Here is a 16361-nt window from a genome sequence, read left to right on the forward strand (position 1 = left end):
AAAGTATTATTAAAGACACCTTATGGATTAATTTAGCACTTTAACGGATAACACCCAACCGAACAACCGGATATTACCTGGAACACAAAAATATTGTTAAACACATTGTTTTTGTTTTTCTGAGCTAGTTAGGGTCCCCGATATAATTAATAACACACATAAGGCACTAACTATATCACTTGGTTTCTAACTAAACTTGTAACTAACCATTGAAACCCAACCCTATACCCCCCCTCGAAACCGTTACAAGGGTGGAGACCCACCCTTGAGTTTCCCTCATTTGTTTATTATAATTGCAAGGTACTTAGGGGATATATGGTCTAAAGGGTAATTAGATGTTGGAAGATCTCTATATAAACCACTAGTCCCTGATCATTCTTATCCTCACAACTTCAAACAACACTCAACTCTCTCCTCTCTGCTCTTGTTCGGCCGAAGACCACCACACCCACCATCACCATCATTCAAGCTTCATCTTCCAATCTAAGGACATCCAAAGGTGCTAGTGATCATACAAACAAGCTTGGCATGTTCGGAAGCTCAAGGACCTCTACTCTCATTTTCTTTTATCCACCACTTTTATACTCTTGAACTCCCCTAGCCTTGTGCTAGTGGTAAGCACTTAGATCCTTGCATTTTACATGTTGTTTAAGTGGTTAATGATGTTTAAAGATCAAAAAGATAAGAACTCGAAAGAACCATAAACAAAGTCTTGACATAAACTAACTTTGTGATGAAGTAGTGTTATAATGATGAAGAAATCATGTTATTCTTGTGTTGTTATTCTTGTGTTGTTATGCTTGTTGTTTGTTGTTTGCTAGTAAAAATGATATGGATCATCATATGGACTTGCTAGATCATGATTAAAGACATGAACTAGCAAGATGGGAAAAGTAAGAATGTTGTGGATGATGGAATTATCCACACATAAACTATGAACTTGAATAAATAAATGTTTTCTTGAAAAATAAAGATCAAAGTAGGTTATAATCTTGTAGATCTAAAGATCCATGAGTGGTTTTTCGGAAGAACCAAGTGAAAAGTATGAGTTTTGATAAAACTTGGATCTTACATAAACTAATCATATTTTTGGTGAGTAAACAAGTATAGAAACGCTTGTGTAATAAGAAAATTTCACAAAGAAACATTTTTAGAAAATATGACTAGAAGTTGTGAATATTCAAACTCTTTAAAAATAAAGTTTTTAAAGAACCAATCACATTTTTAAAGGTAACAACACTTACTAAGTATGCTAGTAAGTTACTACATGTTTGTATAAATCTTCAAGTTCATAAGTTTATGGTTTATGCTTATTTTTGACAAGTTGGTAAATAGAGATTGTATGTTGATGATTGATTCAATGATTTTACAAAAAAATGATATGCTAGTAAGCATGGACGCCTCCATTTACAAAGGAAACTCTGGCGAAATTTTTCTAAAATTTCAACACTTAGAAAATATTTTTCTAACAAGTGTTATGAATATATTTTTAACTTGATTTTCAAAATAAACTTTGCCATCATTTTTATTGCAAAAATACTAAGTGCTGGAGGTTGATTTTCATAAATAAAATTTGATAAATATATATATATATATATATATATATATATATATATATATATATATATATATATATATATATATATATATATATATATATATATATATATATATATGTAGAATATATATTATACTAAAACGCTTGTGTGATTGTTTGTTTATTTTGTAAACTAGTTATATTATTGTTAGGGTAAAATGATATAACTTATGTATACCATGAAATTACAATTCCAAAATAATACCAAAACTCTCACAAAATAAATGTTTAAGTTACGCATTTATTATTGCAACGCGAACGCTAAAACGTAAATATTGTGTATTTCAAAAAAGTACTCTTATACGTATATATTTGGTAAAATGTTATTTTGGAAAATGTATGAAATAAAATATAATATTTTTGGGAAAAATATGTATATTTTGAATTAAGAGGTTTTAGACAAATAATTTAAATATATTTTTCTAAGTAGGACTTAAAATATATTTTTCAGAAATTACAAGTGTACGTGTATAAATACCCCCATCCTTGGGAAGGAAATACACATATAAAATACTTGAGAAGTGTGGATAGGAAATAGTTGCCTAACTATTTTTCCTAAATACAAAAGTTAAGTTAAAATAATTAATATTATTTTAACAAGTGGCCAAACTTGATATAATATCAAAGTAACGCAATTCAAAACACTAAACCCTAAGCCAAAGCACGGCCCATCCGTCTAATAGGCATTAGTACGTGTAGGTCGTCGCGTAGCAGACCGAGTTTGGATTGACGACTATTTCAGGAGACGCACTTATGTGAGTTCATGTTCCCCCTTTTCTCTTTACTATTTTCAGTTTTATACTTCGGGGGTGAAATACATGCGACAATTATTACAAACATTTATTTACATGGTATGGTTAGCGTAGGGAGGGTTTACTACTAGATCATGTGAGGGGTGGGTACAACACTTAAGGCCATCAATCCTCGTCGTTAGGACCGAGGGACATAAGAGTGATAGATCTATTGGGGTGTAGCGAGCCCACACCCGTGAGGCCGGGTGGCGCATAGAGGTGACTGTGTCTTACAGCCGAAGCCCGGTAACAAATTTGCTAGGTTTGAGTCTTCCTGCACCTTTTCACACATACCAGTGGCTTTGCAACCCATTGGTGGTCTCTTTTTCCTTATTGCTACATACCACGGACTTTTACTCATACATGAAAGGTTTATACATACTCACTTTTACATGAACTCGCTCAACTTTTGTTGATTTTTCAAACTACATGTATTTCAGGAAATTAATGGATCTGGCGAAGTGTGCAATCGTGTCAAGCTGCGTAGGGAATAATGATGTCATCCAGGTTTAGGAGGTGTAACCCTTACCTGGACGGGTTACATATCCTTAAACCATGTTTTTTATTCATGTCTTTTGTTGTGTAATGTGAACACGTTTTAAATTATGTCAAGGTTGTAACTTGTTTTATATGTCGACTTTTAAACAATGTTGTTGTGGTAACTTAAATTCAATGAATTGATGATCATCATGTGTTTTATCTTCATATAGCATTGTTATGATTGTTGCTATGGTATTAAGACGTCACACCAAATAAACCCACGCTTCCACAAAAGCCAGGGTGTGACAGCTTGGTATCAGAGCCTCGATCATAGAGAACTAGGATTCTTTCTCGAGTCTAGACTATGATCACTAGGACTCTCACGAAAACATTTTTACATTGCATTCAATAAACGTCCAGATCCAGGGCACAAAACATTTTTACAAATAAAAGGGCACAAAATACACTTTTTTTCAAAATTCATGGTTCAGTCTTAGAGACTGAGGGAGTTCAGCCTTAGAGGCTGGGGAGGTTCAGTCTTAGAGACTGAGGGGTCTAATCTTAGAGATTGTGGAGGTTTAGTCTTAGAGACTGGGAGTTAGTCTTAGAGACCAGGGAGTTAGTCTGAGAGGCTAGGGAGTTCAGTCTGAGAGACTAGGAGGGTAGTCTAGGGAGACTAGGAGGATTACTTGTTTATTTTATTGTGACTTACATGTTTATTTGATTTCATGTTGATATGGGTGCATATGTGTGGTTGTGTTACAGACACCATGGTTTCTTCTTCCGACACAGGAGTATCCGACACAGTGGACCCCATGGCGATTGTGTCAGACGATGAGATACCATCAGAGGGAGACGTGTATATGTCAGACACCACGAGTATAGATGACGACGATTTTCAGCCTTTCGCTCTGCCAGACATCGGAGTTGAGGTTCAGCCTGCTGATGGCATTCCTGCTGGGGATCTACCTCTTGCGGTGATCCCTACTCCCGTTCTGCTTGCAGCTTTCCCCGTGGCGGATGCGCCACTCGATGTCGTATCTGATGACGACATTGATCTGTTCGAGGAGGGTCCCCCTGAGTACGACTATGAGGGCGGGGCTCCGATTGATGTTGATGTTATCCTTCCTATTTCTGAGGCCCCTGTAGAGGAGCCACCTCTTGGTTCACCTGTTCCAGACTCATTGGAGTCTGTGGCATCCGCGTCTTTGCATGACCAGGGTGTGCAGCATCACTCTCCTGACGCTGACCCCGACGTAGCGATGTCAGCTGCACCTGGTCCGTCACACGAGTTTGAGTTTGACCATGAGATCGATGACGACTTTGATCCAGTTTTTCCTTCTGATTTCAATCCTGATCATAAGATCAAGTTTATTCATATGGACCAGCCCTTAGAGGCGCCCGTGGCTCCTATTGATCTGTTGTTTGACATCCCTGCCGACTTCGATATGGACCTTGTTGACCCCGAGCATGTCATGGCCCAGAGCCTGTTGTTGCTCCTGATCCTGCACCCGAGCCCGACCCTGTTCTTGATGATGCACCAGCCTTTGCACCACCCATTGCTGACCTTCCCATTGTTGCACCACCAGTGGTGGATGATCCTATTGTTGATGCACCTTTGCCTGATCCCGTGCCGGTATTGGTTGACCGTGCACCTTTCGCCACTCACATAGATCCTCGTTATGCTGACACCCGTAACGGGTTGATCGAGATGATGACAACTACCCACCGTTTGTACTACCCGTCACCTCTCCCGTAGCACCCGTTTCTGCAACTATTGAGATTCCATTGTTTCCCCCACACATCACAGACGTCCATCGCACTGATCTCCCCATTACATTCCTCCAGGACATACCGCCACCTCGTCCTGGAGAGGGTTCATTGAGGCAGCCACCTGCTTTCATTCCTTCCGTGTCATTATCTTTTCTGTTCCTGTCACAGTTTCCTCATACTACACCATGTTTCATACCGTCGGGCGAGCCGTTTTTGTGGACTACGCCCCATGTTATGCCATTATCTGACCCGCACCACCCATTTCATGTGGGGTACACTACGGAGGATATACTTGCGTCGCTGCAACTACAGTAGGACGCACTGAGCCGTCGTATTCAGGAGTTAGAGAGAGCTCCACGTCTGCCTTGTCACTGTCAGACCCCCTTTGCAGCACCACACACTCCCCGTCCGCTTTCCCCTAACTCGGATGTTCGTTTCCTCACATCCGAGCAGTAGATTGCCTATCTGATACGCGTCTGTCATGCACTTGAGGAGGACTGGATGCACATGCGTCGTTTTCTGTTCTCTCATTTTCCTCCTCCTCCTCCGCCATCAGCATAGATATTTTTGGTTTGATGCAGGTTGATCATTTTGGTGAGAAAGTCGCGATTGAGCCAGCATACGAAGACTTTTGAGAGACCACACTTTTTGTATATGATATGTGTAGTTTGACTTGTATTTTGAGGGTGATGTGACCCTATGATATCATTGGATGTATGATGTACTATTAAACATGTAAAATAATATTGTGGTCGTGATTAATGAAGCTCAATGGCAATGTTCTCACTACATGCTTTGTTGAATTATATGTTTTAATGTTATAACATGAGATGTTATATGCTTGATGAATGTTACTATATATGCATATTTATTATACTTACTATGACCTGACCGACATGATCATCTTTTAGAAGATGCCTCCACGACGCGACGCGCTATAGCCTAGTATGCGGCCTCCCATGCAGAGACAAGCGGAAATATCTCGAACAACAACGGCAATAACAATCCACCCAATAGTAATGTTAAGTCGCTCGAGATATATTACGATACATTTGGATATTTCTAGCACATCTGCTAATACCATTTGTAAATTCTAACGTATGTGCAGGGTGCACCTACAAGCAATTCCTCGACTGTAAGCCCGTGAATTTCAACGACACTAGAGGTGCTGTTGCGTTTGTCAGGTGGGCTGAAAAGACAGACTCTGTCCTAAGGATGAGCAAGTGCGCTCCCGAGCAACAAGTGACCTACATCTCAGGGCTGTTTCTGGATGGTGCCCTATCGTGGTGGAATCTGCAAGTGCAAACTTTGGGAGAAGCGGCAGCTTATGCATTAACCTGGGCTGAGCTGAAAGAGCTCATGAGGAGAAAGTATTGCTCGCGTGCTGAAATACAGAAGCTAGAAACTGAGTTTTGGCACCTAAGAATGGAAGGCCCCAAGATTGCAGAATATGTTCAAAGGTTTCACGATTTGTCCCATGTAGTGCCGTACATGGTCACGCCCGAGTTTAAATGTGTTGAGCGCTTTATCTGGGGATTGGCACCTCAGATCATGAGCATGGTTACCACGTCCAAGCCTGCAACGATCACGAAAGCCATTGATCTCAGTGTGGCACTTACTGAGGAAGCTATTAGATTGAACAAGTTTTCCATTTCTGAACCAAAGAAGAAAGAGACTCATGTGGAGTCGTCTGGTGAAAACAAACGGAAATATTCCAACTTCAAGCAAGGTACCTGTAATGTGAGCAAGAAGGGTGAGTCGAGCACACCGGCCAGAGCCACAACCGGTGTCGAAAACAAAGGGAAGGGTTACATGGGCACTCTGCCAAAGTGTGATACGTGCCAGCGCCATCATTCTGGCCAATGCAGATTGAGGAAATGCGAGTCATGTGGAAGGAACGGCCACTCGAAGGATACGTGTTGGGCTGGAACTGGTGCTGGGCGTGGTGGTAATCGAGGTTATGGGAATGGTAATGGAAACCGCCAGCAAGGAGGAAATGGCGGAAATGGAAACCGTGGGAATGTTGCGAACCAAGCTGGGAGTGGAAATCGCAACCAAAACAACACTCAAGGTGGAAATGGAAATGGAAATGTTCGAGGACCGGGGTGTTTTAATTGTGGAGACGTTGGGCACTTTAAGAGGGAATGCCCCAAACTGAATCAAGCCCGTGGAAAGGTATTCAACATTGGAGCAAGGAAAGCGCGCCAGGATCCAAACGTTGTCACTGGTACGTTCCCTATAAATCAACACTTTGCATCTGTTCTGTTTGATACTGGTGCCGACTATAGCTTTGTATCGTTAGAATTTAAGGATATGCTTGGGTTAACTGCTAGTAAGTTAGATATCCCGTACTCAATTGAACTGGCTAATGGAAAGCTAGTTGAAACTAATGAAGTCATTAGAGGATGCGTAATTGAGCTGGGAGAATGTGAGTTTACACTAGATCTACTACCAGTCGAGTTGGGAAGTTTCGACGTGGTGGTAGGGATGGATTGGTTGTCAAGCAACAAAGCCGAGATTGTTTGTCACGAAAAGACCATTCACATCCCAATAGAAGATGGAGAGACGATCGTAGTCCATGGAGAAAAGCGCGATACGCCTCTGAGAATCATTAGCTGTCTGAAAGCTAGAAAGTGTTTACAGAAGGGATATGTTGCCTTCTTGGCACACATCGTGGATAAAGAAGCCGCTGAGCCAAAGATCGAAGATATTCCAGCCGTAAAAGAATATCCTGAAGTCTTTCCAGAAGACTTGCCAGGATTACCGCCACAAAGACAAGTCGAGTTCCACATTGACTTAGTCCCAGGCGCCGCGCCTATAGATAAGGCACCTGTAACAACCCGCACGTTCGTGCGTTGTTACTACTCGATACACTCGTTACGCCTAGCACCAGAGATTCGGATCATAATGTAACTATATCAGATCTATAGCTAAATCGAAGTATAATCGAATAATTACACATATTCTATCGCTATTACAAACCTATTTTCAATAAATTATAACACTCACGATGATGTTGAGTGAGGACTTAATCTACCCTCCTCGATAACCGTGAGGCGTCAAAACGTAAACAAGCAACGCTAACAAAGACTATCGGGTGAGTACCATGCCTCCAGCCATCATGACGATGACGGCAACACGAGCAAGTAGTGCCCCGATAATCATTGTGGCACATCACATCGAAGAACGCACTCGAAGGCACGCGTAACTCGATCATCGCACCGAATATTGGATATATAGATACGTATATACGGCCCTTTTGTGATTAATTATAATAAATAATTAAAATAATTATATAAATATATGAAATTATGGCTCAAACTGTCGAAATCGCACCAAAAACGAGGATCAAGGGCTTCCGTACGGACGGGCCAGCCAAACGGCTGGGCCAGTCGATCGGACGGGCCAGCCGATCGGCTGGGCCGCCCGATCGAACGGGCCAGCCGATCGGCTGGGCCGGCCGATCGGACAGACAGCCAATCGGCTGGGCCCATTTGATCGAACGGACACGGGCCAGCCGATCCGGCCCACTTTTCCTCCTTTTTCCTCCTCCCTTGCCTATAAATACCCCTCTATCACCCTCAAACGCTTGTTGTTGCTGCTGTTACCCGACCAAGACGTTCCAGCCCCTTAATCTTCCGATTTCTCGCGAATTTTGTAAGTTTTCAACTCAAATCTTGTACTTCCTTAATCTAAATACAATCCTTCATCTTTCTATCTTTCAAAATCCGACTTTTTGTAGGACCGGTTTTTCGACCGTTCGATTGCGTAACGAACGTTTCACGTGCGGAATCCGTGAACGAACGTGACCGAACACACGATAACGTACTACTAACGTGATTCCATTGCAAGATTTGATGTGTATGATACAAGAATCACGATTACACCACTTTCTCTCTCTAGACTTTCTCTCTCTAAACTTGGATCTCCAAAACCCTAAATGTGGAGGAAAGTCTTCTCAAAACTTTTCACTAACTAAACTAGTGACATAACACCCTATTTATATGGTCAAGGCAACTTAATGATAGTTATCATTAATTACAAGTTTGCCACCTTGCCATTTCTATCTAGATACGACATTATGCGCTTGATATCTTCCGGCTTTTCACTACGACTCGGATTGACGAAGGCGATAGACAATAAATGCATCAACAATCTCCCCCTTGGATATTGCCGTAGTCAATCTCGTAGCGACTTGTCTTTCTCTCTCTCTCTCTCTAAGACTCGAACAAAGATGTAGTCGAGAGACAACTGCACTAACAAACTCCCCCTTGGATGTTGACAGAATCTTTAGTGAGAGTCTTCAAATACTCTTGCTCGAACAGAATCCCGGTGGATCTGTATTTTCTTCAACTTTAGTTGATCTCTTTCTTCAGACTCTTCAGGCTCCCCCTTTCATCAAGCTTCTGTGCTTTTGGGATCGACACCTGGCTTTCTGTATCAACAGATTTAGAAGCCTGCACATCTCAAACACACAATTATAACAAACAATATTGTGATTCAACTAAATGAATCAACTAAACATTTGAGAATTATCACATTTAACACTTTATCAAACTAATTCGAAACATTTCAATTTCTAATTCAAATTAATGAATTATCTTAAACATTTCAAACCATTAACCAACCTGTCTGTTCATCATGTTTAGCCTTTGAGATTTTGAATATCAGCTCTCCAACATCAGTTGTCGAAAATCTTTTTGGATTTTTGAAAAAAAAAACATAAATGCAATAACAGAAATTAAATGCAGAAATGAAATACGTACAGACATATTTTTGTGAGTTTGTGTAAGAGGATCATATCAGTTTTTTTTGAGACAAACCACTAGCACCGTTAAGCTTCTAATCGTTTTAAGTTCTAAACGATTCACGTTGATTGACGATATTGTTGTCCACTTAAGCTTTCATACAATTTTCAATCTATTCAGGATACTATTTAAGTGTTTTATGAACTTAGTTCGATTCATGTGTCCCACCTCTTGAATATACTCCCGTATCCAGAATCCCAATATTCAGTCTTACAGGCAAGAATACTACAATGATATCTGTACATAAATTAGGGGTTAAATGCGAGAACTGAGGGATCTCAGGTCAGAACTTCCGTTCAGCAGAGAGATATCAGCTTCGACTTAGCAGTGTGTCCCCTTTAGAGGATCTTTTCAGCTACAACAGATGATTATCAATTTTATTGTCTAATCAGCTGAGGGCTTTATGCTATGTTTCAAGCATTTTGCGGAAAGTATTAGCCAAGGACTAGGTCAGAACTACCGTTCAGCAGAAGTCCCGGAATAATACCCCAGACATCATAGAGTATAAACACCTAGTATATCAGAATACGAGACCTTTCAAACGAGATTTCAGGGGTTACCTATATATCCAAGTAGTTTTCCCCACAAATTTCATAAGTTTGAAATTTTAGGTTTGTATCCCGAATAAATCTACTAAATGTATAAAAACCTATCGTCACATCATTAGTGAGACCGTTTATCACATTTGGCATTACATTTCTTTAGCGTGCTGTGATAGTCCACTGGTTTACTATCATTTCCTCTTTTTCACAACAAAACTCATTTTTAAATTTTTAATGTTTTTGACATTTTCAAATTTTCTAATTTTTTAAAATTTTTCTCCCCCTAAAATCAAAATATGTTTCAATTTTGATTTTCTGGGAAAATTTGAAACAAACTGTACAAACTTGACAACTTGATGAGAATTACTTCAATTCTCCATCCACTAGGTGTAAACAATCAGAACTCCCCCTCACAACAAACTATTTTCCCATTATGATTTCAAAACACTTAAGTTTGTTTTAATCAAAATGGTTTTTCCGGTGACATTTCATAAACTCGGGGTTTCATCACTTTGTTTTACAAATTACCATTTATAGGAAAGATGAATCAAGTACAACTTAATGTCCCTGATTTATCTTTTGAAAAACGAAAAATCACCAGAGTGAAATTTCTCAAGAAATATGCCGATTCATGTTCCACGCTTACCAACCTGGGAACTCCGGCAAGTCAGGTTTTTCTATTTGAAAAGTTTCACCCAAGCCTGACTGTCCTTGGGTGATTTTGAATTCTTGTTCAACAATGGTGGAAAATTTTTCTCATCCATTGTTAAATCAGAATTCTCGACTTTTACCTCAACACATGGCTCTTCTGGTTTTACCATACCAGAATCATTGCCTAACTGTGGCTTGTCTGACTTTGATGAGCCAGATTCATCGCCTGAAGGTGGCTTATCTGACTTCGGCATGTCAGATTCATCGCCGACCTTTTCCTTCTTCTTCTCCTCTTTTGTCCCCAGATTTGTATCTGATGAGTTCTTTTTGCTTGTCTTTACAGCTAAGGGAGTAGATTCATCAGAACTTTTATTCGATCTGTCGGGTGAACCCGAGGACAAAATTTTCTCTAAATATTCTCTGGCCTTCTTCTTCTTCTTTCTCAGTTTGTCTTTCTGCCCTTGAGAAAGCTTCACTTTCTTTTCTTGAACTTTAGGTTCTTGGACCTTCTGTTCTTTGACATTCTGCTCTGAAACTCTCAGTTCCCTGGGCTTGACAGTGACTGGTTTCTTTGCCATCTTCTGAGAATTAACCCTCAATCTTTCACTTGATTTCCTTGGGCAATCCCTGGCAATGTGTCCTTGGATTTGGCAATTATAGCATCTCCTCGTCTCAAATCTCTTTCTCTGGCAGTTAACAACAATGTGTCCTTGATATCCACATTTGTAGCACATTCTGTTATCATACCAATCACCATTTTCATACCAAACGCTCAGATCAAAGCACTGTTTGGCTTGGTGATACTCTTTCCTCTTCTTGATTGTTGGATTTGTCTCTTGAGCACTGTGGTCAAACCTGCACCACTTATTACCAACAATTTTTGAGTTTTCGTTTTTCAATTTTTGTACTTTTTGATTGCGATTGGATGATTGATCTGATGAGCTTTTATTTTTATTTTGAACAATTTTCAAATTTTTACCTTTTTGTTTTTGTTCTACACTCTTCTTAACAGGTTTTTGCTTTGAGCATTCACCTGTTTCAGTAGATTGCAAAACAGTATTTTTGAATTTTTCTTTTGATTCTAAAAACAATTTTTGTTTTTCAATGTTTTCATTTACATCATCAGATGTCTCATCACAATCTTCAACTTTGACTTTGTCAAAGTTTGTGACACAGTCACTTATTGGAATTGAATTGATTGGTTTTGGACAGGGGATATTCAAAAACTCAGATGATGTCACAAAACCTTTCAATTTCTTTTCAAGCTCATCAATTTTAGCTCTTGAATTCTCAGCCTCATTTTCAAGCTGAGATATTCTGTCAAGATGAGACTTGATTAATTTTTCATTTTCAATCTTAATGTTTTCAAGAACAGACTTTTCATTGACTAAAACTTTTATCTGTTCTTGAAATTTTGTTTCATTTGCTTTCAAATTTTTGTTTTCAAGTTTTATCCAAAAATCTTCATTTTCTGAGGATTTCTTTTTGCTTTCAAAGTCTTTTTCTTTCTCTTTCAAAACCTTGTTTTCCAATGTCAAACTGTCCAAATCACTTAACAGTTTGACATTGTCTAATTCAAATTTGTCACATTTTGAACACATCTCGGTCATTTTTACATTCTCAGCTTTCTTCTCAACCTTGATAGCTGAAATGCCTTTAACCTGCTCTTCTACCTCTTGAACGATTTCCTCAGATTTGCATTTGACTTTATCAGTTTCTGCATTACTAATCTTTTGTAGTTCAAGTTCTCGCTCTTTAATCTTCTCGATAAACATGCTCAAAGTCACTTCTAAGTATCTCTTCTTCCAATCTGACAAATACGTTCTCCACCCATCATCCGGTAGAGCATTTCCTAACTTGTTAATCCATTCCTCATTTGTCTTGGTTATCTTCAAACTCACCATCATCCAATACAGCTCGACATACCTTTTGATCAATTCTTCAATCGATTCTACATCGATACCTGAAAAATTATTGAACTTGTTCAGTGCAATATAAATTGCAGAATCCATTTTCGGTGTCAAAAGATTCACAATGATGAATTCTCAATCAATAATGAAATTCGAACAAAGAAATGACTATTCGATCAAATAACAAAGACTAGACAACCACAAATCGAGTGAGGATTCTCTCGGGCGAGGATCCTATTCTTGACAAGTCACCTTGAATTTCCTGTGCAAACAAACAAGTAAACGATCAGTTTAAAAAATATCAAACTCTCAAACTGAATCAAATTGTGATTGGGCCTTTTATTAAAATGGACGACGAAACAAGTGGGTGTTGATTGGGTCTCAAGGCTTAGTGGGGCGGTGCAACAAACAAAAACAACACGTCCAATAAAGGTATTTGGGCGGTCCTAAAATCAGTTGCCGATTAACAACAACACCTACCACTGACCCATATGTCGCCAATCTTATCCAATCAAATGTGTAGTGGGCAGTAACTTTAGTTCAACAAAACATATTCAGCAACTATTGATTGGTTAAAAAAAATATCATGGGGCGGCAACATACTACTAATCAAGTGAACAAACAATATGATTGGAGCAGCTTGTTTAGTGGGTCGGTGAAAGATAAAGAGTTGCAAAGGGGCCACAAAGATAGTGGGTCAGTGACTAGGTCTTGTGTGAGTGGACCAAAAACAATCATCGACAAAGTTTAGTGGGACGGTGACATAGGCCTTCACAGTACGTGGAGTAGGCTGTCGGTTATTTTTTAAACTATATGACCTTTTGTTGTGGACGGTGTAAACAAATCAACAACAACCACAATGTGCCACAAATTGATCAAGGATTGGACCGACGGTCAGATGCTCACATGAAAGTGATGACAAAAGAGCGAATCTGTTTATGTCATAAAAGCGAATCATCATATGACTGAAAAGCGAACCTGTCTCTTACCTAATGAGCGAACTACCACATATCATTAAGAGCGAACCTAACCAATTTCTATGAGCGGACCTGAATGATGTCACATGAGCGAACCTGTTTCTGACCAAATAAGCGATCCAAACCTGCTGTTTGACGCGAATCGGACCCGAAAAACTGCGATATCTCCAAAACTACATGGAATTTCGATCTGAAACTTGGTAGGGTTTCAATTCAACATATTTCGCACAATATGTAAGAAATTCAGGCAAAACGGACCGTGAAATCACGTTCAATTTGTCGAATTTCCGTAAAAACCGTAAGAAATGAGTAGAAAATGATGAAATCGATGAATTCGGATCTGATTTGGATCTGAAAACGCTGAAATCTGGTACGAAAACGATGTGTTTGATCAAGCAATCGAGCTCCTAGCTCTGATACCAATTGTAGGACCGGTTTTTCGACCGTTCGATTGCGTAACGAACGTTTCACGTGCGGAATCCGTGAACGAACGTGACCGAACACACGATAACGTACTACTAACATGATTCCATTGCAAGATTTGACGTGTATGATACAAGAATCACGATTACACCACTTTCTCTCTCTAGACTTTCTCTCTCTAAACTTGGATCTCCAAAACCCTAAATGTGGAGGAAAGTCTTCTCAAAACTTTTCACTAACTAAACTAGTGGCATAACACCCTATTTATATGGTCAAGGCAACTTAATGATAGTTATCATTAATTACAAGTTTGCCACCTTGCCATTTCTATCTAGATACGACATTATGCGCTTGATATCTTCCGGCTTTTCACTACGACTCGGATTGACGAAGGCGATAGACAATAAATGCATCAACAATCTCCCCCTTGGATATTGTCGTAGTCAATCTCGTAGCGACTTGTCTTTCTCTCTCTCTCTCTAAGACTCGAACAAAGATGTAGTCGAGAGACAACTGCACTAACACTTTTAACCGTGAAATCAACGGATTCGGAGTGCTCTAGGGTGATGTCACCATGGAGTTCTTCAAAGGTGATGTCATCCCATGAAGAACAACTCAGATCCGAATGGTTTCCATGCGATTCTTCATGAATCTCGTCCAAATCTATGTTTTCTAATCAAAAAGCCATGGATTGAGATGTTCAGAGTGATGTCATCACAAGGTTCATATGAACTTCAAGTGTTGGCCTCATTCCACTAAGAACAACTCAGATCTAAGAAATTCCATAAGAATAATCAAGGTTTTCATATCTGATCTATACACAAAAATGGTAGAAACAGAGCTTAGACCGACCTTCTACTCATTCTTAGTGTCGTGTTGGTCAGGGATCTGATTCCTACCGGAGAGACGACCAATTTCGGGTTAAACACGGGAAAACCGCCAAGAACGGCCAGTTCTGATGCAACAGGGTGATTCCCGGCCGATAGAACAGGTCGGAATTGATGGAATTTTAGTTGTTCAACGCGTCACAACAACGTCTCGACCAAAAACACCGAAAAACACTCGAAAATCATCGAAAACAGCTGGACAGGCTGGCCGATAGAGCGGCCCAGTCGATCGAGCGGCCCAGCCGATCGGCTGGACCAGCCGATCGAATGGCCCACTCGATCGAACGGCCCACTCGATCGAGCAGCCCGGCCGATCGAGCGGTCCATCCGAATGGGCCAGCCCAATCCAACTTTTCGTATAAATTTCACGTAATTCCCTACCGTTTAACGCGTAATCCAATACTTATGCAATTAGTCTGAAATCAGGACATTCTCAGGCACCATCCCGTCAATCTAACCAAATACGCACTGTGAGTATACTTGACCCCTTTTATCGAATTTTGGGTGTAACATACGTTCCTTATAAATCGAACTTATCAAACGAATGATTCAAATTGTTAATCTATCACTTGCGAATAACTGTTTGCATAAATATACGTGATGCTAGTTGCATGTATGCTAGGACTTATACTCGTGACGTCCCACCCAAACTAGTATAGTACTATTGCGCCCGACGGGGTCTAGTTATGCCATCGAAGAGTCGAGCATCGAGGACTTAGCTGGTAGTATCAGTTTTGTGAGTATATAAGTCGTGTATTACGTTTATGCATGTGGAAATTCGCAGCACTTTTAATCTATTATTCTATTACATATCGAACCTGTATACTCGCCAATATTTTTGTATTGACAATATTTTAACGTATGTTGCAGGATTAGTCGAAGCCTACATCAAATCAAGATAGGAAGTCTAGAAACTCACCTAAATTCTAAGTTGACGGATTTGAATTTGTAACACCCATTTTATAATACTAGATTTAATAACAAAGAACCTTGCCTTTCATGCCTAGGTTCTAGAGTTTACAAAAACTTTCAAGTTAAAACCATAACTAGACACAACATTCATGTAATGAACTTACGAAATTATAATCAAGATGATAACTACAATTGTTTACATAGTTTTTAAAACAAAGGATCAAGTGCGGAAGCGTTTGTTAGAGTGTTCGGTTCGGATAAATATGCTTGATCATCATCCTTCTACAAGAAAACCTGAAAACTGAGCGTTTTATGTTAGTATTATGGTCCTTGAATAATAATATAATCAAAACGGTGTGTTAAAACCAATTAAACAAATCAAGAATAATGACAATCATTATTTGAAACTGGGTGCTACCGTAACTTACGGTAGCCACCGTAAGTTACGGTGGCCCCTGGAAGTTCATGGCCTGCCGTAAAGCAGGAGGTTCCCACCGTAGCCTTTTGATTGCTACCGTAAGTTACGGTATCACCGTAACTTACGGTAGTCTCTGTACTTGTTTTCTTGTTTTGGTTATTGACCTTCTATTCCCGGTTTGCAGTAAAATTA

General features: G+C 39.7%; 1 protein-coding gene across 1 annotated transcript; it reads left to right on the forward strand.

The window, feature by feature from the left end:
- The first annotated feature begins 3638 nt into the window (after nucleotides 1–3638).
- On the forward strand, nucleotides 3639–4627 carry LOC118485452 (magnetosome-associated protein MamJ-like). The gene is made up of 2 exons (XM_035981580.1): nucleotides 3639–4271; nucleotides 4355–4627. The coding sequence occupies exons 1-2, from the start codon at nucleotides 3639–3641 to the stop codon at nucleotides 4625–4627; spliced, it is 906 nt and encodes a 301-aa protein (XP_035837473.1).
- The last annotated feature ends 11734 nt before the right edge of the window (nucleotides 4628–16361 follow it).

Source organism: Helianthus annuus, chromosome 2 (assembly GCF_002127325.2).
Source record: "Helianthus annuus cultivar XRQ/B chromosome 2, HanXRQr2.0-SUNRISE, whole genome shotgun sequence".
NCBI classification, from domain to species: domain Eukaryota; kingdom Viridiplantae; phylum Streptophyta; class Magnoliopsida; order Asterales; family Asteraceae; genus Helianthus; species Helianthus annuus.

Excerpts from the sequence above, each read along its gene's own strand:
- LOC118485452 (XM_035981580.1), top strand. The coding sequence starts at position 3,639 with ATGGTTTCTTCTTCCGACACAGGAGTATCCGACACAGTGGACCCCATG. Across the intron at positions 4,272-4,354 it reads ACCAGCCCTTAGAGGCGCCC|CCTGTTGTTGCTCCTGATCC; the intron begins GTGGCTCCTATT and ends CATGGCCCAGAG.